The following is a 26690-nucleotide window of genomic DNA, read 5'->3' on the forward strand; positions in this document are numbered from 1 at the left end:
ATCCCTTCCTCGAAATACCCATAAACATAACTTTATGCTATTTGATACCGGCAGTTGGTCGTTAAAACCAAAAACAAACAAAAACAAAACTGTACGCAGCCAGGGTGAGGATGTTTTGAGATCCGTTTTAATCTGCCCAAGAGCAATTATTACTGTGAAACGCTTAAATCAGGATTAGTAGAGTTTACATATTGCACAAACGGGACATCGGTATAGATCGCTTCGAACATTTTAATTGCAATGATGGTATAATCTTCCCCGATACCAAAGAGTACTGTTTGCTGCATACCATACCTTTTAATGGCTTTTTCGTCCTGGAATCGTACGTTCGAAATGTCCTCACACCATCGTTAGCATTTTCACCGGAAGTAATATCCCGCAGCCATCCGGAGCGAGAATTTCCAAGCACTTAATTCGGGAATTATTTGCCCAACCTCAGGTGAGCAGTGTAGGTCGCACGAGCAGTTTGGGTCGTCGTTCTGTGGAAATTAATTTTGTGATATAAATCGTGAAACGTGCAGGAACTCGAGTGTAAAGCTATGCTGCTGCAAAGTTTATTGTAGTTCAAACATTCCGCATCACCTAACCGATAGTAGTAGTTCTTTGTATGTAAATTCCATTAACAGACTTAGGCATCACCTCAATCACGCCACCGCACACGGTGCAGCAGCGGGTTGCAAAGGCAGGCGGGTGTAGCATATTAGATAACGCAACTTTTGCGACGCAACGCTAGATCTGTTTAAACATTGTACGCGCGCCTCTATGTATAGTGTAAATTCTTCATCAACTTCTGCAACACATTACCCTCCCCATAATGCTAACGTAACCCTAACGCCTTAACAAGTGTGTGTGTAACTAGTTTTTGTTGCTGTTGCTGTTGTTGCTATAGCTGTGATAGCCACCAAATCGAATGTGATAAAAATAATGCTCACACCTGTTCGATCGGGTGTTGTTGGGAAACCGCTTGGGTATAAAATGGTCCTAATGGACTATGTGCGTTCCCACAGGAACGTTTCTATCTAACGCTGCTTGTACAGCTCGTCACAAATGAGGCCATCGACGGTGGTGAGGTGCCACACATTCTCCTGCCGTCATCAGATGGCAGGTGGCCGTTCCGATGAGCCATCCTCGCTGGGTTGGGTTTGCTGTTTCGTAAGGTTCCGGTGTGTGTTTACTTGATGATAAGATCATACTTCCCCGTATCGCGACCTGTGCGTGGCAGGTGATGTTGGCATGTTGGAAAATGATAATAAAATACAGTTAAGGGAGTTGTGGATGCTATCTGCTATGGGAAGGTGCCTTCGCTTTCTACACTTCCCCTCCCGCAATCAATCGATCGCAAACCACTTACCCTCTTCGTGCAAGTGTTCCTGCTCGTCGTCCTTCAGCTCGGCCCAGCGTGCCGGCGCCCGGAAGCAGAACACCCACCGGTTGGCCAGCTCGCGCTTGATGCGCTGCCGCCAGACGATCAGCACGAAGAAGATGAGCACCCCGTGCAGACAGTTGACCGCGTCGACGATGATCCAAAACCAGGACTGGGGCACCAGACCTTCGCTCATGTGGAACGACAGGATCTCGAACACCCAGATCAGCCCGGACAGCAGGAACAGCTTCAGATACAGCATGCACTTGTACCGGAGTGACTTTTTTCGATCCGGGCTAAGGTCGTCCCCGCTCGCATGCAGATGCAGGCTCGTCCAGACGAACAGGAAAATGTTTATGCTCAGCATCACGCTCAGCGGTAGGTAGACGAAGTACGACTGTTCCCGCTCGGCTGGAAGGAAAGCAGGGAAAGGAAAACAGACAGAGAGCGAGTCAATATGAAGGAGGCTTCTGAATGGAGGCAACGAACGACACTCAATTCTATTAGAAGGACAAAAACTCACTTCGGAACCAGCAGGAGATTTCACCCATCGTCGGATACCGGCTGTGATAAATGTAAACCATGGTCGTTAACGTCACTGCGACGGTGATGGCGTAGATGTGGTTCAGGATATACCAGGATCGCTCTCGGATCTTCCACCGGCGTGCACTGGAAATCCCACGCACGGGACCGTGGGATGACAGGATGGCACAAAACCGATTAATCAATGAGAGCAGAGCGTTCGCCGCACCATTAAGCTTTTGAGCGGAAGCATTGGGGAACCCTTGGTGGCCGTCATACTTACACTGTCAATTTCCATACGTTCGCCATCACCATGTTCAACCATGCGAAGTAACTGATGAGGAAGAAGTACATCAGGAACGCTGGAACGACGAGAGCATACCGGAACATGAAACGCATTTGTTTTGCACGACAAGAAGATAAGGAGAAAGAGCACTGTGTGGAAGGTACACAGGCATCGGAGGGCATAATTGTCCTAAAGTCCTCCAACAAAAGCATCGTCCTCCCAGCACATTTATGGTAGCGAATGAACGTCGCTACCAGCAAATAACATCGTATCGTTCTTATCTCATTATCCCAGATCGGTATGAACGGTTTTGTGGCACGGGGTTAATTTTGGAGGAACAAAACATGTCCGGATTCTTATCTTCCGCATTCATGACCGCTGTCGGGTTTTACGATCCAGTGACCTAAATGCAACTTTTCACTATCTAGCTTTTGTTATTTTCCAAATCGAAAGAACTCTGTCAAAAAGGGAAGGCAACCAAGATCGAGATGTATGTTCCGGCTGAGTTGAGCCTTATTCTCGCAGAAGGAAACGGTTTTTACTTCCTGAGCATCCCCCCCAAACTCTAGGTGGTTTTGTTGCGGATCGGATCCCATCAGCATCGCATACTTCTTATTGATTCACTCTTGTCCTAAATCCATCAGCATCTCCGTATCACAAAGCATTAGACGAAAAGTACCGCAGTACATCGTCCTTTCGTTTAATCGGTGGAGAGAGCATTAACCTTTGCAAGGAGCTGAAGGATCTTGGTGGTGGTGGTCGACCGTAACGGTAGCGTTGGTTTGGCATTGAGAAAGTTTTTTAATCTCGCCACGACACTTTGAATGTAGTTATACTTTCCGTTTTCTTTGCCGATTTTGGCTTCGGAGCGACCTGTTTTTTTTGCATGTTCCCGTACAACAAATTTCACTTTCGTTTGAAGCGAAGCTTTCGTCACCTTCTGCTCCGGCAGACGGCTTCGTATTTGTGCCCTTGTGCCGTTTGCTTGCGTTCTTTTGCGCTCTCGTTAGCATGCTAATTACATTCGGTGCTGCATTTTTTTGTATGCCGTGACGCCGTCTTTGGCGCTTCACTTTCTGTTCCACGTTCTATTTTGCAATCTAATTTAGCCCATCGACAAAGGCACCTCCCAACTACCGATGTGGTGACCGTCTCTTCCGATGGCCATACTTTAACCTTTGAGGTCGGTCACGACGGAATTGATGTATCGCTCGCTGTTTGGTCGGCAAATGCTTGGCAAACAGAAACAGATGTCTCCTTATCTGTTTGTGATACCGGCATTGTACAGGCCTACGAAACCCTTTGCAAAGTATGCGGGAATACCGGTTATGAGAAACGTATGGTCAAACCCAAAAAAATGCGACTACGACAGCAAATTTTGTTGGAAAAATAACGTTCCACTTGAAATCTTTTCTCGAAGGCTTGTAGCAAAAAAGGAAGGACATGAAACTTTTAATGAATTCCAAACCTCATTCTTGTGATTCCACAAAAATGTACGTTCCGCATGGGCAATAATCGAATGCCACGGGGCCTGTAAAGAGCGCTGGTATTAGTTTTTCCAGACAATTCATTCGCATTCAACAATTTGGAACGTTTGGATTTGTGACGTTGGATCCAAAATCGAATCGATTAGTCTTTCGATTTGAATCTTTCACCAACAGCTGCCAACCGGGATCATGCATTATTGACAGCTTGGGACTGGGGTTTCGTTTTGCTGAGCCCTTTTCTTGTTCCCATCAAGATCCACCAGTCGTTAGGCTACTTCATCTAACCAGAGTGAAGCATTCATCCATCACGGGATATTTATGAGGAATATTCCATTCCACGCCGGTCTGTGCTAATTGATCGATCCGGTAGTAGCACGTAGAATTTGAAGTACATTTGTGCAATAAAAATAGAAAATCGCACTATAGCGAGAAGGAAAACAAAACTGCAAAAACCAATAAAAACGGTTTCCAACGGTTTCCTGACTGCCACGAAACGATGCACTTTGCAAGCACCAATGGGCTTTCAATTAACCGAACCTAATCGATTGCTTGATGGAGCGCATAGGGAAGAAGCGCAAAACTTTCGCCCGCAGGCTCGCTTGTTTCGCTTGCGCTTTGCCGGGCGTATTGACCGGGCGGAACTGTCTGGCTTGGTGGTGGTTCATTTTCCACCTCATTGCGCCGCGGCAGTGTGACCGTGAAGCGCGTTGACCTACCGATGACGGTGCAGAAGGGCGTGTGCGTTAGTGACACCCACAGCTGGACCAGGCTGAGCAGGAACATGAATACGGCCAGGCTGCCGACGGCTGCCGACGTCACCTTGTCCTGCGTTTCGCGCAGGTCCGGTATGATGTAGTAGATGTAGAGCGTGACGAGCAGGAAGAACACGGAGATCAGCATCATGATGCCCTTGCTGATGAGCATCGTCGCAATCGTGTCCATGTTGGCCATGTTGAAGCACACGATAAACACCGGCTGCGTGCTCTCGCCGTCGTGCGTGTGGGCCACACAGTAGCTGCGAAGAGAAATGAGAGCAGAAGAACCGTAAGGCGGGAAAGGATCGAAAGGACCAACCACTTGGGACCACGGGGACCACGGACAGATATGGACCTAAGCCTGCCGTTTGTTCCGTCACCGTCAGCACTTACTCGTTGCGCTGGATGCGGAACTCGCCATCGACCAAGCTGCCCGTCTCGTCCACGTACACCTCCTGCTCGATCTCGCGGAAGATCATGTAGCTGTGGGTACAGTTGAGGTGCATTTCCGTCGTGTAATTACCGTCGGTGCGCACGCACCGCTGCTGCTTGCCGTCCACCATGTACGACTCCTGGCAGCACTGGGTAGCCTTCTGGTCGTGGGTTGTCACCAACTCGCCGGCCACCGTGCCACCACCAATCGCTAGCACCACGGTCAGGACGACCAGCGTCACCAGTGCCATTGTCCTTTCCATCGCTCACTACCGCACTGCTCCAAAGCCAATGGACTTTTCCGGGGAGTCCCTTTCTACCGCAAGGGAATAGCACACATTCACACACACAAACAAACTCAAAGCTGCATACACACAAACACACACGCGAGCACGCTTTTTATGTACTTTCTCCACTTATTTGTTTCGCCAATTTTCACCAACTAATTCAACGCCGTTGCACTAATTTCACTCTTCCTCGTCACGAACCGACCCCGTCCACCGGGGCTCGTTTACTATTGCTACCGTTTGCTACTAACACACACACACGAACACACAAAAGGGCTTACGCTCCTGTTTTTTCTATTTTACTTCCTTCCACGTCACTTCCGGGGCTCGTTTTCAGCACGTTCTTGGTTTGCTCTATTTAATCACATGGGTGTCATTTTGCACTGTCCACTTCCGTTTGTGTGTCGGTCGGTCGGTGTGTGTGAAATCTTGCACCACAATGCACTTCTCGGTTCGCCCGACGGGCGGCCACTAGTTGGGTAGGGAAGGGTGCAGTGCTGAAATCAGATCCACACAAGTAGAGCCAACTAGAAGTGCGAGCAGCCAAGAAGTGAGACCATCGTTTCTCTCTCTCTCTCTTTCTCTCTGTGGAAGAAAGGGCATAGAAATATAAACCTTCAGCACCAGAAGCGTGTTGCAATCACAGCACAAAAAACGATCGTATTGTTTCTTTCACTTCCGTTTGCTCTCCGATGCAGTATGCAACAGGGCCGTGCAATGCATGGTACAGTTTTTGCCTTTTTTCATTTAAAAGTAAGCTAACAAAATCTGCACAAAATCACACACAAAAAACCCCGAGCCAAGTCGGAAAAACTGGGAAAAGAACATTATTTGCTGTTCTCTTCATGCTCATTTGCCCACTTCTCCCCCTATTATCCGACCATTTCCACGGCACGGTTCGCAGTTCGGTGGAACCGTTTAAGTGGCAGTGGGTGTGGGTAATGTGCAGCGTGCCGGAACCAGCAAAAAAAAAACAACTCCAAAGAACTGATGCCTCGGCCTGGGAGCGCAAACGAATGTCGAGACGGTTAAATCGCACCCATCTTACTTATCAGTGTGCCCTTCCGGCGATTGCTCTTGCACCGCGGGATCTTCCGGAATTCCGCGGCAATAAGGAGCCGGGGCGGTGAGGGACAAAATAGCAGTATCACAAAAATATTGTTAATTCATTAGCTCAGCCAGTGGTGCTGAGGGATGATGATGGCGGTGCGCATAGACCAGACGACGAAAGGCAGCGAATGCTTCTTCGGTTGGCGAGATACAATGTTGAAGCGAACAGAAAAGGCGATGCTGGTGGGAGAGTGGTCTGGATAGGTTAGGCCCGGGTTGGGTAGTAGAACCACCGTTCCTTCCGTTCGTTCGCGAAAAAAGGAATTTAATTAATGGCAGGTAGCGTAGCTTGCAAAACACCTTCACGATTTCGCTCTCGCACACCTCGCTGTACACGTGGCGCTGGAAAAGTTGAAGCGGATATAGCTAGACACAAAGGCATATGACGGTGGTCGTCGTCTTCTTGTGCTGTCGCTTGAGTAAAACTTCAGCTTCATTTCATTCACTGACGATGCGAGAAGTGGGCGGCAGGAAAAGTTTGTAATTTCTTGGAAGGAAATTATAATTGCATAAAAGTGTGGAGTTGGTGAAAACATGTGAACTGAAGCTTGCTTGAAATGCAAAGTGTCTGTGCCGTAGTGCCCGGTTTGGAATATTTAACTCGGTGGTTCGATTGTAAACAATGAAATCTTCTTATCAAACGTTTTGCGTTGCAAAGTGGTCCTCCATTCCGTAGACATATGCAACGTTACACGCGATTACACGTCGTATCACTCACCGCAGTGTGCTAGTGTGTGCAATCGCGCCTGCTGACCGCGTTTACGTCGTTTAAATTATCTAATCTCGGTCTGTAGATAGGGCATTGTGATTAAGAAGTAAAGCGTAAAAAAATCCTCGCGAATTTAATTAAATTAGCAATGATCATTTCACACTGTTCATGCGCTCGGTTTAGGTGTGCACCCTGATGCTACGGATAATTGTTTTTGGAAAGCTTTTCCAAAGTGATGGGGCACTTCTGGGGCAACTTCTTAGCCTTCCACATAGTGGTTGCTATTTTATGGGACCGAACAAATCACATCAAACTCTTTCAAACGACAGGATGTGGAGCAGCAAAGAAAAATGTATTAAAGTCCGGCACCTGCAACCGAAAAGTAGATAACTTTTTGGTCGTGATATAACAAGAAAGTTATCCTCTCCTTGCTACCAAGATTCCCGTTGCTAAGAACTTGTTTTTTTGTTGTTGTTGCGAATCTTTTGTACCCGTACTTTTCTCTCGCGGTCTGTTATTGAAATCAAACTAAAGTTAGGATCGTGGAATTGTCGAAGATGTAGTGAAGAGAGAGAGAGAGAAGCTGGTAGGAAAGCTGCAAACGGCTTCAATTTTCCGGCAAATGCGAAAAGTGCAATCAATAAGGTAGAAAGGGTTTGGTGGAGCTGTGCTGTCCCTGTGAGTACCATTGGGAAGTTTGGCATTTTGACGTATGGACCTCCTGTGGGCGAAATAAACCATCTCCACCTGCCACAGAGTATATGTTCCTGACTCTAGCTAACGTCTAGCTAGCACGAAAGAGCTGAGAAACTTCACCATTTATGTGTCATTCTTAGTTTATTGATGTTTCGTGTGCTTTAAAGCAAACCATTCCATCCCATGTGCGGCTATGATCCGATTCAAAACTGGCACACCGCGTCTTTAATGAGCACACCCGCAACATGCATACTAATTTCGAGCCACTGAAAATGACTTACAGAGCGTACAGACTCTGCTCTGCAAACATCTCTCCTTGCGGAAACACTAATTAGCGTTAGCTAACGTGCTTATCCTTTTCCGTTAGCCGAGGGGGTGGGAGTGATACTGCAAACAGTAGACCTTGTTACGAGTGAAGTGAAGCGAAGATTTAATTGCCAAATCCAAGTTACAGCAATAAATGTCGTGCGCTGCACCGTCCGGAGAACGGTAGGTCGTTGGTGTTATTCTTTCATCAGGGCACGAACGAATCATGCAAGAATGTCAATCGCTTCCGGCCGCTGCTCCGTATGGCAAGGTAAACACACAAACGAGCACATACACAGACACATACACACACAAATCTAGACTTTTGGAGCACCTTTTATTTTCCTTGAACCAGGGGAAAACCCCATTGCCCTGGGGATTTTGCCGGGGTCTCACTGCCGACGTCACTGGACAGTTTGCAGTGGGATCTTCTTACCAGCACCAAACCGATGTTCATATTCGGGGTGGGTTCTTCTTGTCTTGTTCAGATCGCATGTTGTTCAGACTTCCGGCTTCGGTTGTACTCAACTTGGGTGCCTTTGAAAAATGGCCACTCAGTCACCCGAGGCTCGTGAAGTATGGAAAAGACAAAAGAGAGGCTGCACGTGGATTTGAGAAATGATTGCCACCATCACCATCACTTAGGGGGCGCAGTTTTTGCATAAACTGGAAGAGAAGATCTTTCCCCCCAGATCACGTATCATCGTTCCGGCGGGAAGTGCGTAGAACGCGATGATCATGCCACTGGGTGAAATAATGAATTTAATTTATCCTTCACCTTCCAGACTCGTTGGCAATGTGGGGCAAGAGCAAGCCATTTCCTTGCGCCCGCGTTGCTTCTGCACGGTTGTGAAAACGGATTGTTTCTCTCCCCGTGCTTGATGACTTATTTCGGTGTGATGCGTGGCCTTGAGCGGCTGCGAGAGCAACCGTCTGTGGAGGAAAGGGCGCAAAACGCACATTTAAAACTGGGACTGCCGGCAAACAAATAGGGTGGGTCTGTTTGTTATTTTTTCCCCGTTCGTCATCGTGCGTGTCGTAATGATGCCGATCGTTCAAGGTCGCGAGGTAAGTGATTTATCTTCACGCCCGTACGGATGCCCGGCATTGGCTTGGTTTACAGTCGCCAATCGGGAGATGTACCGAGCAAGTCTGGCGGAGAAGGGAGTCGTAAATCGATCGGAACGGAACGGGTTTTGACTTGAACCAACAACCGTCCGCATCGAAGCGTGTAGCTACGCGCGAGTCGAAGGCTCTGATGCATTCTATATATTGGCATCATTAATTGCTTGCCGAGTGTGGTTATGGTACGCTTCGGTTCCATCTCACTAACCTTCCAAAGCCCAATAACACAAGCGTGGTTTTTTGAGGATTAAACAACACGCCCGGATTTGTTTGAATAGTGTGCACCATTCAACCCTCCTCGAGATCGCTTGTTGCTCCATGAATCATTCGCTTAATCGTCGGGTCACCGGAACCACTGTGTGGGAATTATTCCGCTTGGTAGATGTCTTTATAAATTCGACCAAACTTTGCCGCAGCAGCCTTCAATTTTCCTCCCACTGTGTGTAACCTTATCAGCCACTGCCGCATTTCCTTATTGCCCACCGAGCAGAAAGAAAGAGCAGTTTTTTGTGTGTGTTTGGTGAATGCTTAGCTGGCACAAACAAAAAACCATCCTCCCAATGCTTACATCTCTCCCTTCTGCCGTGCGATTGACCACGGTGAGTGTTAGGCGGTTCCATTTCCAGCGCCCGCTGATAAATGACACCGCATATTGGGTTAGACAGTGAGCCCTGGTCTGGCAGAGGCGCCTGAGCGTAATGGAGCATCGCCGAGCCTAGCAGCAGTAGCAGCAGCGGATAACCGTGGTCGTCCGTAGGAACGGTGTGTACTCCCCCAGAAGCCGGCGGATAAGGCTGGGCAATCGCGACGAGTGTGCGAATTTTCGGACTAAAAGCAACATCGATACCACCACAGAGGGGCGGGTTGGCTTGGAATAAATGAAGGACGAAAGACGAGTACTTTAGAGGTGAGTGCTCCTTGGGATAACGGCTTAGTGTTTGGCAAACGTAAACGGATTACGTACGGCAGGCGTACGAATTGATGAGGAAACTTTTTCCTTCTCATTCGTTTCGCGCCATTCGCTTAGCTCCACCTAAAGAAGTTCACTGTTCGAAAAGCAGGAACTAAAAACATTTAAAAACTGTTGGGCACACGTTGCAAAACTCTACGCTGTTTGCCCGTTGTCCCATGCATACGATAACACTGGGCGTTTAATGTCGATTTTATGAGCTAGGGCTAGGGTCCGGAAATCGCATAACCCCGTGCCCTCGTTACGAACGAGCGATGAAGGGTTTCGGTGTGAAGATCAAAGATCTTTTGCTGGCATTATAACCATTAATGGCTGGCCGTCCTCTCAAGAACAGTTCCTTCCAAAAGGGCAACAAAACTATAACCACCCAAGCCAAGTCGTAATCTTTTGGGTGTATGCTTGTCGTAACGCTTCGCTCATGCGGCAGGACCGTGTTGCTTTATGCTCGCAATATTTTCCAGCTGAACTACCTTACCGCTGCCGAAAGGTATTTCGTCTATTTTTTGTATATTGTGTATTGCCATTGAACCATTTTTCAAAGTTTGATGAAAATATGCTAGTGATAGTACAGGGATTGCTATGCTTTGTGTGATAGACGTTATGTTTAGAATTTTCCGTACGAATGGTATGAAAGAAAGAATTGCGTAAAACATAGTTCCAAAATCCCACTGCCCGAGAGTGTCCGTGAACTTAGTCATCGATTTGTAGTGGGAGAGAAGCTTTTCCCTAACAGAAGAGTTGTTGGGATTTTTTGTCTCTCTATATTGATATTTTCAATCGTAAAAAAGGGAACGAAGCTCTACGTCCCCACCCACACACACCCAGACACGAGGTCACATCATGTGACCGTGAAAATCCGTTGGGATAATCTACTTGGCACAGTGCCCCGATGGTCCTGACAGGAGTCTTGACGTTAGCGCCTGGCAGGACTGGGGCGAACTCTGCCGAACGCTGATAGGGAAATAACATCTCGAAAATTTGATTAAAATGTGCAGAGAGGCTGTGGCGGCACAGATGTGTCCAGTGAAGTCGGTGCAATTTTGTTCTACCATCCTGCACGATGTTATTGCACACACCGGCTGAAATTGTTTCCGGGCTTTGATTTCCCGATTGAAGTAGGTTGAACGGTGTGTGTACTGGGGACAGCGGCTTTTTTGCGAGTTTTTCATCCATTATTGATTTTAATTGTTTGTCTGTGTGTGCTTTCGGCAAACACGGCAATGATTTTACCTGACTGCATGTGCGCGCGTGCTGAATGCGAGGGAACGAGAGAAAGCAAAAATATACGCAAATGGGTATTACACATACTTCATGCCAAAAAGGACGCGGAAAAAAGTGGCACGATTAGTACGCGCGTAATAATTGAATTTTCGCCTGATGTGTCCATCCCTTATTTTGTACAAAATAAACAATAAAATACACGGTAGGAACAAAATAAACAACTGTGTATACAGTTAGGAACGGTTTTCGCAATAGCGCGAGACAGTGACGGTTGCACTGATGGAACTGTCCCAGACACAAAGCGGTTGAAAAAGTTAGCGATACTCCGGGTACGGTGGGAATGTTAATTGCCAGACGGGTTGGCCATCGTGTGTATGTGTGTGCATTTGTTGTCACTTTTTTATATTGAATACTAATAATGTAACCGGTTCAGGGATGCACCAGACGGGGATTTGTTTTCGCTTGCGAGAGTTAATACATTTATCGTGCCTTTTTTTAATACTTTGTTTGCGTTCACTTTTGCCTGTGGCTGTAATTGTTGCACAGTTTATTTACCCAACGTTGAATGTTGAATGAATATTTCTGTTTCAAAGTGTTTAACCAATATCACCGAAGTGCGGGGGAGGGGGGGGGGAGCTTCCCCCACAAAGGACCGATGAAGACGAGGGTAAACAGTTAAAGCTTTTCGCTTTATCATCGCCGTCACTCACATCTAATCCCAACCGTCAATCTGTAATCCGTTTTTGCACTCTAGGTCAGGTTTGCATTTATACTGTCTCATCTCCTTCCAGACACATGCGACATACACACACACAAGCTCTCATCGTTTTGCTTATCACTGGTGTGTTTTGGACAGCTCCATAACGTCCTTTGCATCAGTTTGGCGGTATCTACCATGCCAATTTGAACGAGAAGAGTCATTACGCAGCTTCAAAATAGTGTATCCCTTTGGACGACAGCAGTGTATTGATTTCGACACTATCGGTTAGACTTCAATCGTTCGCTGTCACGTGCAGAGAACTGGCCATTTATTCATTGACTGTGTGTGTATGTGTGTGTGTGTGTGGGAAATTGGTTGAATCCCCCACGCAACAAAAAAAGGAGTAAAAGGAAAACATGGTTCCACTTCTCAGCCGGCTTTAGCAAATTGTTTATGGATAGGTCCAATTTAAAATATGTCACAATCAATTTGATGTCCCCGTGGTGCGCCGGATGGAAAGGATGGAAATGAAAGAGCGTACGGTGCTCGTTACGTGTATATCAACCACACGTGGTGTTCCGTTTTCCATGGCAACACACACACACACACACACGATGAATGTTGGATCGCTTTCGGAGAGTGTTGTTGTCTCTTCTCGAGGATTCACTTTGATCTTTATGTGCAACGGTGTGTCCCAGGAATGTCCGTGGACATATGGTGCAGAGGACCGCTCTGCAAAAAGAATAATTTATCCCAAAGCTTTCCAACCCTGACCAGGTGAGGATAAAAGCGGACAGAATGTGTACTTGGACCTGGAGCAGGATCTAACGAAGCTGCGTTCGGTGATGAAATATTTATCCTGCCAAATACCCTTTCCATATTTAAAACACGTGCGTCTCCGCCCACGTGTTTGTCCGCTTTCAAGTCATTTTCTGGCGCTTTGTTTTCCCGTCCCTGCTGCAAGCAAAGCGGTTACATAAATCGAATCCATTGCCTTTCGTTGGCCCAAGGGTACTAGGGTTCGGTAAGTTCTTCTTGCAGACCAGCACCAGAACAGTCTTGACATTTAATCGCCCTCTTTTGCGTGGCGAAACCCTCTCAACAACGCTGCCTGTCTGTCCTGTGGCTGCCGGTCAAACAGCTCTCCAAAAGTCAAGTGTTTCTCGGTGTACTTAGGGGGCTGGGCTGGCTCAAGGTGTGAACCGATTAAACTTTCCTAATCCTCATAATGAAATGCCCGGTTGACAAAGGAAATGGTACTTAGGGGTCTTCTATCCCGTTAACCTCTTTCGTCGGTTCTTTGATACTTGGTACGTGCGCGGGGGCGGGGTACATTTAATGAAACTTTTGTCCTAACTTTTTCCACGAAGCTTACACGCCTGTTTTCTGTTCTGACTATTTTTGGGCAGGGAAGGGCTACTAATCTGTTACGGGCTAGAAAAGCACGCGCACGTGCAAACTAGACGACGGAGGGCAAAGTAAGTAAGCAGCCGGCATCATATCTCGTGCTTGTGTTTGCTCCCAGCAAACAAAAACAGCTTCACCGTCGACGAGAGATCTCTATACCCCTCCCCGTTTTCGTGGTGTGTGGGGGTGTCTCGAGGAGGGGGTGGATTATGAGCGCGTAGATAATCCAGTTTTAACGCAATCCGCTTGCACGGAGACGCGATGCCGTTCGTTCTGTGTGCATGCAACGTTTTGACGCACAATGCAGCAGGGTACATCACAGTATACACAAAAACACCCATGCACGCACGTGAGCTGAGGGCGATGAGTAGAACGGTTGTGGTGGCAGTGTTGCATCAACAATCGCTTACGCGCGGTTTTGTGCATGAACGTTCCATGGTCAAACAGTGAAATAGAAAAAAATAATAAACAAACCAAACACAAAACACATAGAGAGATAGTCGAGTTTATCGGGAGGGGAACGCAAGATAAAACATCCAGCCAGTGTTTGGCTTTCTTCGCCATTTGCGTATTGCGTACTCTTTGCTGTGTGCCGATAAGAATCTCAAGTTGATTACACGCGCGCACTGTTACTTTGGTTTTCGTGCGGACAGACGGGTTACTAGATGTGCCCTCACGGTTGGTGTTTTCGCACTTTGGACAACAAATGGCGGTACGTAATGATTACGGAGGCGACCGTTACTGACCAGCGAAAGTATGTGCTAGGAACCATTTTTGCCACCATCACCATGACAACGAGTCGACAGTAGGCTTCACCGTCGTGGTTTTGCGCTCCGTTGTACCGTTGCACTCCGTTGTATCGCTTACGTATAAGTAAGTGCACGACATTTTACTCTCTTCCGTGTTAGTTTTCACACTCAAATCACCATCATGGGAAAACACGTACGTAGCTATACTAACGTGCACTAGTCGCTATTAGTTCACCACGCTGCGTGTGTTGAGCTCCGTGTTTTGCGTACACACATACACTGAGCAGGAGCGCGTCCGCTCACTTCCACACGGTCCGACGGCTAGAGCAAAACTACGCGAGCCACAGCCAAACCCGAGAACCGAGTGGAAGAACCGCGTGCTTTCCCTCATCCTCTCCGGTTCCGCTCGGGTATGGCCCCAGCGCGCGCGCCATATACCGTAGAGCTTCGGGTTCGGCTGCGCTCGGATTCACTGCTTCGTTCGTGAAGCGCTGTAGCGAACGGCAACATGGGTTTTGCGCGTGCTGTGCGTGTCCCTTGCGTCGTGGTGTCCATGCTTTGCGTCTGCTCCCGCGTGCTGAGCCGGCAGCGCCGTACCAGCTGATAGTGACAGACAGGCCATGGCGAACGGCCGGAGCAGATATTGGGGGCGGTTGCGTGCGTCGTCATCCTGGTGTACTGTGTGCTTGATGGTGTGCAGGATCGTATTCATCCCTGCAACAGCTGCACCAGTGCATAGTTTATCGCATTCCTGTCCCTCCCTCCCTCCCTGGGGGCAGCGGGGGCCACTCTCTCCCCGCAGTGAGAGTTGAAATCGCTGTCTCTGGGAGCATGTGACTACCGGAGTTGACGGGATGCAATTCAAAAGATGAATGTCTTTCGAACAGCATTTTTGGGCAACGGCATGCGCATGTATCGGCTACCGAATTCAACCCTTGCATGTGCAGTGAGCGATATTGGAACCGTTTATGCTATTAGCAACAGCGAACCTAAATTAGAATTTTTGTTAGTCTTCGGTTTATTTTTGGAGTTTTGGCCGTAAAAAATGTATTCTGTAGCATGATTTCAAGCGCCTGCTGCACGCTGACTGCTTCCAACATCAACCGATGCACATTTATATTGCTGTTTTATGCTTGCGCTCGTATATTATGCAACAAAGTATTCAAATTTTCCAACCACACTCATCCATCATCGCAAACGTGGCGTTGCTTTGTTGTGGCTGTGTTTGTTTATTTTTACCTTCGTGTGCACTAAATAGTGCCACAATGTGTGGCGATCAGTCAATTAAGTTTAATTTGTTTTTCGAAACGATAATTGTTGGATATTCATAACTTAAGCTACGGTCGCCTCCCGGCCGGTTGATTGTGTTCCACTTCAAGATAAAAATACGAATCTGTTTGATTGGAATGCTTTTAGCACGTTTCCACCCACACAGCTGCGACCAAACTGTGGATACACTTGCCGTGCGTGCGTCGTCCCTGCTGTGTCCTCCGCCCCGAGTTGTGCGTCGAGTGGCAAGCAAAAGACCGATGTGAATTCTCCCACACCATCCCCCCTTCCCACTCCTTGCCCTGGTGTAGTACGGTGAACCTTTCTTCTGTCAGCGGCCGGGTGATTGATGAGAATCTGTTGATTTATTCTTTGCTCTAATCTCATGGGTTGGACCTTATTTATGTTGTAAAATGGTTGTTCATTTTACCTTTTTCGGGGTGGATGTGTTAAAGCAGCAAGTAGCTACTATTTGAATGTACAGCCATCGTATAGCGAGCTAGAGCCATCATGCAGTCCTTCTAGCAGCGACTGGCATACGCTTTGGGGAAAAAGTTTTAACAATAGTGTCAAACTGCTGCATCGCGAATCAACCAACCTTTTCTGGTGCAGTTCATGAATGCGGGTCATTTTTGAAAAAAAGTTTTGTGACATTAAGAAAGCAAACCATAAGCCACACTCCAATGTGCTCCAACCTTCCCAAATCTAGGCTAGACAAAATCTGAACAAAAACGATTTAGCGCTTCCCTCTCTCTCTCTCTCTCTGTCTTGCTATCCGTTTTACGAACAGATGTAAGCCACCGCCAGTGTCTGGTGATAGTAGTTGGTTGTTTTTTTTTGTTTTGCTCAAGGTCTGTGTGTTCCGAGCTAGTTAAAGAGCACTTGGCCGTGGGGTCGTATCACGGTCAAGACCGCGTGCGGGCAACTTTCGAGCAACTTCAAGCGGAAGTGAGCTTTGCCATTTGCGGCAGTTTCCGACATGGATAGATGCCCTGCAAACGTCGGCGGCGAATAAGACCACGAATCCTTATGCGATTGCTTACCCTAATGGATATTGTGGCGTACACAGCGAGAGTCGTGCTTGTTGGTTGGTTGGTCTTTGAGCCAAGATTTGGAATTGTATTGCGAAAGGCGGGACGCGGCCCGCGTTGGTGCACTTGCTAGGGATTACCGGAGCCGGAGCACATTTTGAAACTCCCCGAGCATTGGGAGCATTAATCTGCTTTGCATGAATTAAAAGTTTACAATTCACTTGCACAGAGTTTTCCGTTGCTTTGAGTTTGTTTTGTGTGTGCGCGCTTCGGGTTTCAATGGCCAATAACTCTTGAGAAGGAAAGCAATCTTATCCCTCGCAAAGGAAGTCGTCTGCAGCCTAATCGAGAGGCACTGGGATACAAAGCAGCAACAGCAGCAGCAGCAAAGGAATGGTTCTACGGGCATACAATTAATTGCGTTCTGAAGATGGAATTTGGTATGGCATTTGGTGAAATCTCTCTCTCTCTCTCTCTGTATCTCTCTCGCCCTCTCTTTCTCTCTCCGGTATGTGGTATGAGTCTTTAAATTGATGGACGTTCGAACGAAACAGTGAAATTGGATGCTGTTCGATGCGACTCGTAATCAATATTTACTGCCCCTGGCCTCTTGAGACGTTTGATTGTAAAGGCGTTCTGTTTTTTTTGGTAAGCCACCGAAGGTGGACGAGTGAAATGATGCCGCACTTAAAATAGATACACTCATATTGGGTTTTGTGTATCACATTGCTTTTGGGGTAGGGAGAATGGCCGGATATATTACGTGATGCAACATCTTGAACGATGCATGCCGTTTAGATAACTGCTTCAAGTGCATTTCTTACGGGAATTAATTATAGATTCGGAGGATCACTGCAGAGTGGCTTTGAATTATCAGCCACTTTGAAGCAGGAAATCTGTCTATTGTCTAGTCTGTTTGAAAAATAGGACTTGTAAGTTTTAGGAATCATGTTCTTAGGTCATCCAAAATGCCAAAAAAAGGAGAATATTTCACAATGCTTTTCAGCAAAAATGGTCCGACTGACGGATGAACTTCTAATCAGTAATCGGTATGGTACCGAAGTGAGTACCATTACAATGATTAGGATGTACAAACGACGCCACCCAGCCCGTTCAAAATTATACGTTATGTGTTAATATTTTCAAAACATTCACATTAAATGGCTCCTAGCGTTGTTTACTTCTTCTTCGTCTGTTGTGACGTCACTGATACGCTGGTTGTTGATCATATGTTAATGAGGGGGTTTAAATTAACGACTGCTGATAATGAAACAGCGTTTTTGAAGGGAACAAAAGCAAAGATGAGAAATGAGTGAGTTGCTTTGGTCGGCATTGTCGTACGGAAATAGCACTGTTTTCTGAGAAATAATACAAAATACCCTCGACTCAGTAGTTTTTTGCGAGCAGAATCCGTTATTTTTATTTTTTTTAGCAACAATTTCTATTCCTGTGAATTTGCTTTCTGACGTCACTGGCGGCCGCCGCTGGTGTGAGCTACGATGTAAAATCTAATCACAACGTCTCTCTCCTTCCCTTCCAGCTGCTGGATATGCTCAAGTTCTACGCTCGCTTTGAGATAAACGATGAAACGGGCGATCCCCTGACCGACCACGACATGACGCAGCTGCACTATGCGAAGATTAAATCGCTGCAGAAGGCGGCGTTTGCGAAATTCCCCAACCTGCGCCTGTTCGCCCTGTCCAACGTGGCGAACGTGGATACGCGCGAGTCGCTGGAGAAGCACTTCGGGGCGCTGGACTGCGACAGCCTGCGGGAAATCGCCTGCTATCTGAATCTGGTTCCGGAAAAGCTGGAGCCACCGTTCGAGTGGCACCGGGCGGACGAGACGTTCCTGCGGGAGCTGCTGATATCGCGGCACGAGCGACGCGTGTCGCAGCTAGAATCGCTGAACGAGATGCCACTCTACCCGACCGAGGACATCATCTGGAACGAGAACGTCGTGCCGACGGAGTTTTACTCCGGGGAGGGATGCTTGGCATTGCCGAAGCTGAATCTGCAGTTCCTGACGCTGCACGATTATCTGTTGCGGAACTTTAATCTCTTCCGGCTGGAGTCTACATGTGAGTGGAAGCGCTGTGTGTGTGACTGAGGAGAATTGTTTCGACGTTTTTCTTTCCTCTTTTCCCCGACAGATGAAATTCGTCAGGACATCGAGGACGCCGTCAGCCGAATGTTGCCCTGGAAGTCGGAGGAAGGGGACGTGGTGTTTGGTGGCTGGGCCCGTATGGCACTGCCAATCCAGTCGTTCGCTGTGGTCGAAGTCTCCAAGCCACACATCGGCGAAAAGAAGCCGTCGCGCGTGCGGGCCGACGTCAGCGTCACGCTGAACGTGCGCAAGGAGGTGCAGGAAGAGTGGGAAAATCTGCGCAAACACGACGTGTGCTTTCTCGTGACCGTGCGCCCAACGCAACCGATCGGCACCAAGTACGACTACCGCGAGCACTTTGTGCCGCAGGTCGGGCTGGTGCACGTGCGGGGCTGCGAAATCGAGGGCATGCTGGACGCGAACGGGCGCGTCATCGAGGAGGGCATCGAGCAGCGGCCGCAGCTGACCGGCGAGCAGCGAACGTTCCGCGTCTGGCTCGACTCGAACCAGTACCGGCTGGACATGGACGCGACGCTACACGCGACGCCCGGGGACGACGCCGACGACGGCAGGGAGGACGTGTACGAGGGCTTCAACATCATCATGCGCCGCAAGCCGAAGGAAAACAACTTCAAGGCAGTGCTGGAAACGATCCGCCATCTGATGAACACGGAGTGTGTGGTGCCGCCGTGGCTGCACGATATACTGCTCGGGTACGGTGACCCCGGGGCGGCCCACTACAGCCGCATGCCGGACCAGGCGCGCGTGCTCGATTTCAACGACACGTTTTTGGACTTTGAGCACGTGAGCAACAGCTTCCCGGGGTACGAGATTGTGAGTGCAGCGGAGCGTCCGAACGGGTTGAATCTGTTGCCACCGTTCCGGCTAACGTTCGAAAATGTGCCCAAGGGCGACGGGGCGGACTCGGAGGAAGAGGGCGCGGAACCGCGGGAGGAGCTGCCGAAGCGCATCCTGGTCGAACCGTACCGCATCCCGTGCCGCGGTCCGTACAAGTACAACGAGCCGAAGAAGAACGTGATCCGCTTCACGCCGACGCAGATCGAAGCGATCCGGGCGGGAATGCAGCCGGGCTTGACGCTGGTGGTCGGTCCGCCCGGCACGGGCAAAACGGACGTCGCGGTGCAGATCATCTCCAACCTGTACCACAACCACCCGCAGCAGCGCACGCTGATAGTGACGCACTCGAATCAGGCGCTGAACCAGCTGTTCGAGAAAATCATGGCCCTGGACATTGACGAGCGCCATCTGCTGCGCCTCGGCCACGGCGAGGAGTCGCTCGAGACGGAGAAGGACTACAGCCGGTACGGGCGGGTGAACTACGTGCTGTCGAAGCGCATCGACCTGCTCGGGCAGGTGCAGCGGTTGCAGGAATCGCTCGGCGTTAGCGGCGACGTGGCGTACACGTGCGAGACGGCGGGCCACTTCTACCTGTACCATGTGGTGGCCCGCTGGGAGAAGTTCCTGAGCGAGTTCGAGCGGGACGGCGAGGGGCAGACGGAGGGCAGCGATGATCCAGCGCGCGAACAGTTCGAGGCACAGTTTCCGTTCGCGCGCTTCTTCAGGGACGCACCGCAGCCGCTGTTCGGTGGGGCGACGTACGCGGAGAACATGGACATTGCGCGCAGCTGCTTCCGGTACGTGTCGCACATGTTCGCCGAGCTGGAGGAGTTCCGCGCGTTCGAGCTGCTGCGCAGTGGGCTGGATCGGTCCAAGTATCTGCTGGTGAAGGAGGCCAAGATCATCGCAATGACGTGTACGCACGCGGCGCTCAAGCGCAAGGAGCTGGTCACGATGGGCTTCAAGTACGACAACATCCTGATGGAGGAGGCCGCCCAGATACTGGAGATCGAAACGTTCATCCCGCTGCTGCTGCAAAACCCGATGGACGGGTACAATCGGCTGAAGCGCTGGATCATGATCGGAGATCACCACCAGTTGCCGCCCGTCATCAAGAACATGGCGTTCCAGAAGTACTCCAACATGGAGCAGTCGCTGTTCACGCGGCTGGTGCGGCTGGGCGTGCCGACGATCGATCTGGACGGGCAGGGCCGTGCCCGGTCCAGCATCTGCGAGCTGTACAAGTGGCGCTACAGCCGGCTGGGCGATCTGGAGCACGTGCACAGGTGGCCGGAGTACTGTCGCGCGAACGCCGGCTTTGCGCACGAGTACCAGCTGATCAACGTGGAGGACTTTAACGGCGTGGGCGAATCGGAACCGAATCCGTACTTCTACCAGAATCTGGCCGAGGCCGAGTACGTGGTGGCCGTGTTCATGTACATGCGGCTGCTCGGCTATCCGGCGGAGAAGATTTCCATCCTCACCACGTACAACGGGCAGAAGCATTTGATACGGGACGTGATTGAGTCGCGCTGCGCCAACAACCCGATGTTTGGCAAACCGCACAAAGTGACCACGGTGGACAAGTACCAGGGTCAGCAGAACGATTACATACTGCTGTCGCTGGTGCGCACGAAAACCATCGGTCACATTCGGGACGTGCGGCGTCTCGTGGTGGCCATGAGCCGTGCCCGCCTGGGGCTGTACATTTTCGGCCGGGTGGCGCTGTTTAAGAATTGCGTTGAGTTGCGACCAGCCTTCCGCCTGCTCATGAACCGTCCGCTCGAGCTGCAGCTTCATCCGGAGGAAAAGTACGGGGGAGGCGAACGTCAACTGCAGGATGGTGGAAGTGGTGGTGCGGGCGAAGAAGGACTGTCCACCAGGACGGTGAAGGACATGACGCAGATGGCACAGTTTGTCTACCAGATGTACATGCAGCAGGTGAACGTCATCCGCGAGGAAATGGTGCGTATGGGTTGCGGTAGCTTGTGGCTTCTAGTTTGTTTTTACTAACTAACTGCATTTGATTCTGTAGGAAAAAATGAAAACTCTGTTCGAGAAGCAGCGCCAGGAGCAGCAGCAGGAAAAGATGGAAGAACAGATCAAGATCGCCGATGCGGAGGCCGAGGAGGCGGAAAAGCAACGCCAGGCGGAAGCGGCTGCTAAGAAGGACTTTGCACCGACGCCGATACGGAACGAAATAGGCGATTTGGCAGAACCGATGGAAGTTGCGGAAAAGCCACGCCGTGGTAAGAAACGGGTAGCGGCCGAAGAAGCTGTTGTTCCGCCATCGGCGACCCAAGAAGGTGAAAAGGACGGCGAGGAGGAAAAGGCCGAGGAGAAGACAGAGGAGCAGGATCCAAAAGCCGATGAACCGGAAGTCGAGGAAAAGGAAGAAGCAGAGGATTAAAAGGACAAGAAAGCAGGAGAAACGAAGGCTCTACTGCCCATTGTAGTTATTAGATTCTTCTTAAAAATAAATTAAGCTCAAAGATACAATGAAATAATGGTTTTATTACTTGCACAGTTTCTGGGTTTCCAGCTCACATTTAATCACATAAATTTATTCACTCTTAGCATAATTATTTTCTTCTCTTTTGCCACGGCCCGAAGCATGTTCTGGCATTCCATCCCAGGCCCTACTTACGAAAGCTTTCACTAAACGTTTTGTGCAGCTTCTTCACCTTTCTCGGCCCCAGCCCGGAGCACATGCTGAGCCGCTCCTCGCTGCTGTTGATCAGCTTGCCGAGCGTGCCAAAGTTCTGCAGCAGTATCATCGCGTCCGTCTGGTTGACGGGCTTGATGCTGGTGAGCGCGCGGACCAGCTTCTCGTGCGGATACTTCTCCGCCCGCTCCATGATCCAGTCCGGCGGTCGGTTCTCGAACAGCTTGTACTTCTCCACGATGCGGCCCGCCTCGTCCGCGTTCCAGGCCAGCATCAGCGTCAGATCGGCCAGCAGGCAGATGCGCGTCAGGTGCTTGAGCGCATTCTGCGGCTCGGAAATGTCGATCTGCACCAGCAGCACTCGCAGCTCGTACATCTTGCCCAGCTGCTTCAGCCGGGCGTGGATGTAGTCCGGGTTGAGGTTGTGGTAGCGCAGCGACAGGAAGAGGATGCAGGCGCTCGCCCCGACCACGTAGTCCGGCACGACGTCATCGTACTCCCAGGGTATGGTCTGGATGGCTTTCAGCAGCGGATTGCCGCGCTGCTTCGGGTTGACCAGGATGCAGTGGCTTTTGTTTACCTTGGCCGCCACCACGACTGGGGCGGTGGTCGGTGTTTCTGCTGTCGTCGCTGTTGTTGTGTTGGAGGGAGCTTTTGTTTCGCTTACGGCCGTTTGTTTCGCGGGCGGCGGTATGTCCAGCGCGGCCAATAGTTCGTCATCTTCATCCATGGTCGGGAGGTAGCTTCGTTGCCGGCCGGTAAACTGCAGCTGTGCAGCTGTTCTATTGCATCGGGTTTGTTATTGTTTACAGGACGTTTGACGTTTGTCGAGCATGTTCGAAAATACAAATGGCGGGACGAATGATGTCGACATTCGAAGTTAAAAAAGTCGTTCAAAATTGGGGATGAACATAAAGAATGCCGTTTATAGGGGATGATTTTTAGAAAATGTGCCCTCGAAACACATCAATGACCATTAAAGCAACGGACATTAAAACGTGCTGTTCTGTTCACGTGATGCATTTGAAACAACCGTTTGCGTGTACGTTCAAGCATGAATCTGGTACAACTTGTTGAAGTTGTTGATTTTGGTTGCAATCCTAGCAACCTGCTGCTTCTCGCCGTTTTCCACTGCATGCCTGGTTGCCATGGTTTGTGAATGGGACTGTTTGGTCGCTGCACAATCCTTCACTGGCATAGGAATCCGAAAGTTGCCCTTAATTTGTGTGAAAAAACTTTCGCAACGCACCTTACCGCCCTTGCGTGCGTGCCTTACGGTGGACATCGACTGGACCCGTTACTGTCGTCGCTTCCCACTACCAACACAACCATGGCCGATCGCAATTTGGAGCTGCAAACCACGCTGGTGCGCTACAACAACCCGGTGCTGGTGGTGAAACATGTGGAAAAGCGCGAACCGGCGGGCGATGTGGCCCCATCGAAGGAACAGACCGGCCGTCCCGGGTCGGGTGGTGCCGTCGTCGTCGACAGCCCGCGGGAGACGGAGGAGATACTGAACTGCATCCTACCGCCGAAAACGTGGGAAGAGGATGGGCAGCTGTGGACGCAAACCGTGTCGAGCACGCCCGCAACCCGCCAGGACGTGATCAACCTGCAGGAGATGCTGGACACCCGCCTGCAGCAAACGCAGGCCCGCGAGACGGGCATCTGTCCGGTGAGGCGCGAGCTCTACACCCAGTGCTTCGACGAGCTGATCCGCCAGGTCACGATCAACTGTACCGAGCGGGGCCTGCTGCTGTTGCGCGTGCGGGACGAGATTGCAATGTCGCTCGAGGCGTACGAGACGCTGTACTGTAGCTCGGTTTCGTTCGGCATCCGGAAGGCGCTGCAGGCCCAGGAGGGCAAGGAGAAGCTGCAGGAGCAGATCCAGCAGGTGGAGCACGAGAAGGAGATGCTGCTCAACTCGATCAGCGACATGAAGATCAAGGCGGACCAGGCCGAGCGAAGGAACGCGGAGCTGCGCGCGTCCGAGGAGAAGAAACACTCGGAGGAGATTGCCTTCCTTAAGAAAACCAACGCACAGCTTAAGGTATGCGACTCGATACATTTGCATTTGTTTTATGAAAACGGATATATTTATTGACGATCGGTTGTCCTGTCTTTTTTTGTTTGTTTCTTACAACACAATCTCTTCTCCGCAGGCCCAACTGGAAGGAATTATTGCACCGAAGAAGTAAAAACCCGGAAACCCCATTACTTGCTGCACGCGCCGTGTGGACCAATGAAAACGGATAGTTCTGCCTCTAAGCCTTCATATGTTGATATACTGTAGCTAAATTTTTGCGCCTATAACTAATACAACACACTTTACAAAATCCACCCAACAGGACACTGTTGCTTAGTACAGGGGGTCAGCAATTCGAGAGCGACAGCCCCCTTCGAGAGGTGATTGAAAACGCAACGAGAGTGTTGCCTTGTCTCCCTCAACAAGGCATTCGTGTGTTTGTGTGTTTAGTGTGTGCGTTAGCACTTTTCGTTAATCTCTGGCACCACCTTGAACAGGTCGGCAACGAGCCCGTAGTCAGCCACCTGGAAGATTGGCGCTTCCGGATCCTTGTTGATGGCCACGATCGTCTTCGAGTCCTTCATGCCCGCCAGGTGCTGGATCGCACCGGAGATGCCGATGGCCACGTACACCTCGGGCGCCACAATCTTGCCCGTCTGGCCGATCTGCAGATCGTTCGGTACGTAGCCAGCATCGACGGCGGCACGGGACGCTCCGACCGCGGCACCCCACTTGTCTGCCAGATCGTACAGCATCTTGAAGTTGTCGCCCGACTTCATGCCCCGCCCGCCGGACACGATGATCTTCGCCGCCGTGAGCGACGGTCGGTCCGACTTGGTCAGCTCCTGACTGACGAACTCGGTCGTTTTGCTCGCAAAATCGCCCTCGGGCGCTTTCTCGATGGCGGCCGCACTGCCGGCAGCACCGGTCGGCTCAAAGTTGGTGCCGCGCACCGTGATCACCTTCACCGGATCCTTCGACTTGACCGTCTGGATCGCGTTGCCGGCGTAGATAGTGCGCACGAACGTATCGGCCGACTGGACGCCGATAATGTCCGACACAGGCGACACGTCCAGCTTGGCGGCGATGCGGGGCAGCACCGCCTTACCGAAAGCCGTTGCCCCGGCGACGATGTGCGTAAACTTGAGCTGCTCCTGCGTGGCCAGGATGAGCGGGGTGAGCGACTCCGCCAGCAGACCCTTGTACGCGTCGCCCTCGGCCACCAGCACCTTCTTGACGCCGTCCAGCTTGGCGGCGGCTTCCGAAACCGGGCCGACCTTGGTGCCAGCGACGAGGACGGTCACATCACCGCCCAGTTTCTTTGCCGCCGTGACCGCGTTGGCCGTGATCGGGTTCAGCGTCTCATTGTTGTGTTCTGCCAGCACCAGCGTGCTCTGGAAGCGCCGAAAACCCTGCCGAAAACAATTGATACCGTTTACGATTTTGGCCGATGCGCGCAGAATAGTGCGAATTATATAATTAATTTCAATTGAGAGAGAGTACAAAGGTTGGAAACTTCCAGTCGGTCCGTCTCCGTCTTGTTCCGGAGGACGGCAGCCGCACAGCCGTGCGTTATCTCTCGTTATCATCGGTCGATGGGCGAGGGGAGGTGAGGTGACGCGGAACATGTTGATCGCGCAATGTTATGCAAAATTCACCTTCGCCCCTTTTCGTAAACGCTCTTTCGTCTGCTTACCTGCGCCGAAGGTCGTACGAGGGATGAGGAGCACCGGGCAAACATTGTGTTGAGCACTCTCACTTGGAAACCAATAGAAGCCTTAATGAACGCGAGCGAAAGAAAATAGGAATCAAAGAAGTATCGAGTGGCGAATTTAGCAAATGGGATTGTTGTCAATTGACGTCGGTTCAATGCCCAAGTAACGTTTTGCGCGACAGCGATGTGTTTGACAGTTGTGTTTCGGTCGTGGCCAGCCGTCAAGCCGATTGGCGCTATCCGTACAGTACCGTTCAAATAGACATAGAGTACACCCAATTGTTGTGCTAGCACCAATTGTTGTGCTATCGACAAAAAGATTAAAATTAAGAAAAGAATCTGGATATCGGCGGTTACATATCAATGTATTCGTGTAATTTATCGTATTTTCTTATTTTCGAACAAGTATCATAATGTTTTGAAGTCAATTAATCAAACAACCATTATAATTGCCATAAATCCACTAAACGACTACTAAAAGGGTTCTGAACGACTCAAGTTCTCTACCTAAACGGAATATAGAAAGACTTCGTTTAGCAGTTGCAAACGACCCGCAAACGACTCATGCATTCTAAAAATAGCAAAAAGCTGGTGGCGCCATCTGTTTGTGGGATACCCAACCAGTAGAAGCTTCTTCGCTTGGAGAGCTTTCTCTTTTCCTCTGTACTGTTGTATGGTTTCGCATTGAAGTTATGCATCGCTAGAACTAGAACGGCGATGCGATTGTTTAAATAATAAACTCCAACCGAAACCACCAGTACTGAAGCAAGTGAGATTAGAGTAATGGTCGTTGGTGTTGATACCCAAGTATCTGACCACACGACCTTTCATATAGATTTTTGCTCGGAAAGTTAGAAGGCTATATTGGTCATTAGATTAGATCATTAGAGATGAA

The 26690-nt window shown here is 50.0% G+C and overlaps 5 protein-coding genes across 7 annotated transcripts in view; 2 read left to right on the forward strand and 3 right to left on the reverse strand.

Annotated features, from left to right (window-relative positions):
- Positions 1-21897, forward strand: part of LOC120952582 (RNA helicase aquarius) — a 40063-nt gene extending 18166 nt beyond the window's left edge. Inside the window, exons 3-5 of the mRNA XM_040371979.2 lie at positions 17966-18506; positions 18579-21355; positions 21426-21897. Coding sequence (XP_040227913.2) covers positions 17966-18506; positions 18579-21355; positions 21426-21800 — 3693 coding nt within the window. The 3' untranslated portion in view covers positions 21801-21897. The remainder of the gene's footprint in view (positions 1-17965; positions 18507-18578; positions 21356-21425) is intronic.
- LOC120952584 (probable G-protein coupled receptor Mth-like 11) lies at positions 533-14465 on the reverse strand. Of its 3 annotated transcripts, none has more exons than XM_049606577.1 (7): positions 14337-14465; positions 4807-5715; positions 4375-4673; positions 2169-2247; positions 1887-2032; positions 1352-1774; positions 533-1209 (listed from the first exon to the last, which is right to left on the reverse strand). In XM_049606577.1, the coding sequence occupies exons 2-7, from the start codon at positions 5106-5108 to the stop codon at positions 1172-1174; spliced, it is 1287 nt and encodes a 428-aa protein (XP_049462534.1). In that variant the 5' UTR covers positions 5109-5715; positions 14337-14465; the 3' UTR covers positions 533-1171. The 3 variants fall into 3 exon arrangements, with proteins under 3 accessions (XP_049462534.1, XP_040227915.2, XP_049462535.1); XM_040371981.2 differs by having other exon boundaries at positions 4807-5717; positions 14323-14465; XM_049606578.1 differs by lacking the exon at positions 14337-14465 and adding an exon at positions 14123-14212 and having other exon boundaries at positions 4807-5717.
- Positions 21885-22878, reverse strand: LOC120952587 (DNA excision repair protein ERCC-1). The gene has a single exon (XM_040371987.2). The coding sequence runs from the start codon at positions 22783-22785 to the stop codon at positions 22030-22032; it is 756 nt and encodes a 251-aa protein (XP_040227921.2). The 5' UTR covers positions 22786-22878; the 3' UTR covers positions 21885-22029.
- A 120-nt stretch (positions 22879-22998) lies between these two features.
- Positions 22999-24363, forward strand: LOC120952586 (putative inner dynein arm light chain, axonemal). Its single transcript, XM_040371985.2, has one exon. The coding sequence runs from the start codon at positions 23215-23217 to the stop codon at positions 24157-24159; it is 945 nt and encodes a 314-aa protein (XP_040227919.2). The 5' UTR covers positions 22999-23214; the 3' UTR covers positions 24160-24363.
- On the reverse strand, positions 24129-25967 carry LOC120952585 (electron transfer flavoprotein subunit alpha, mitochondrial). Its single transcript, XM_040371984.2, has 2 exons — positions 25778-25967; positions 24129-25493 (listed from the first exon to the last, which is right to left on the reverse strand). Exons 1-2 carry the CDS (start codon positions 25820-25822, stop codon positions 24540-24542), a joined length of 999 nt encoding a protein of 332 aa, XP_040227918.1. The 5' UTR covers positions 25823-25967; the 3' UTR covers positions 24129-24539.
- Between the last annotated feature and the right edge of the window lie 723 nt (positions 25968-26690).

This window comes from Anopheles coluzzii, chromosome 2 (assembly GCF_943734685.1).
Source record: "Anopheles coluzzii chromosome 2, AcolN3, whole genome shotgun sequence".
NCBI classification, from domain to species: domain Eukaryota; kingdom Metazoa; phylum Arthropoda; class Insecta; order Diptera; family Culicidae; genus Anopheles; species Anopheles coluzzii.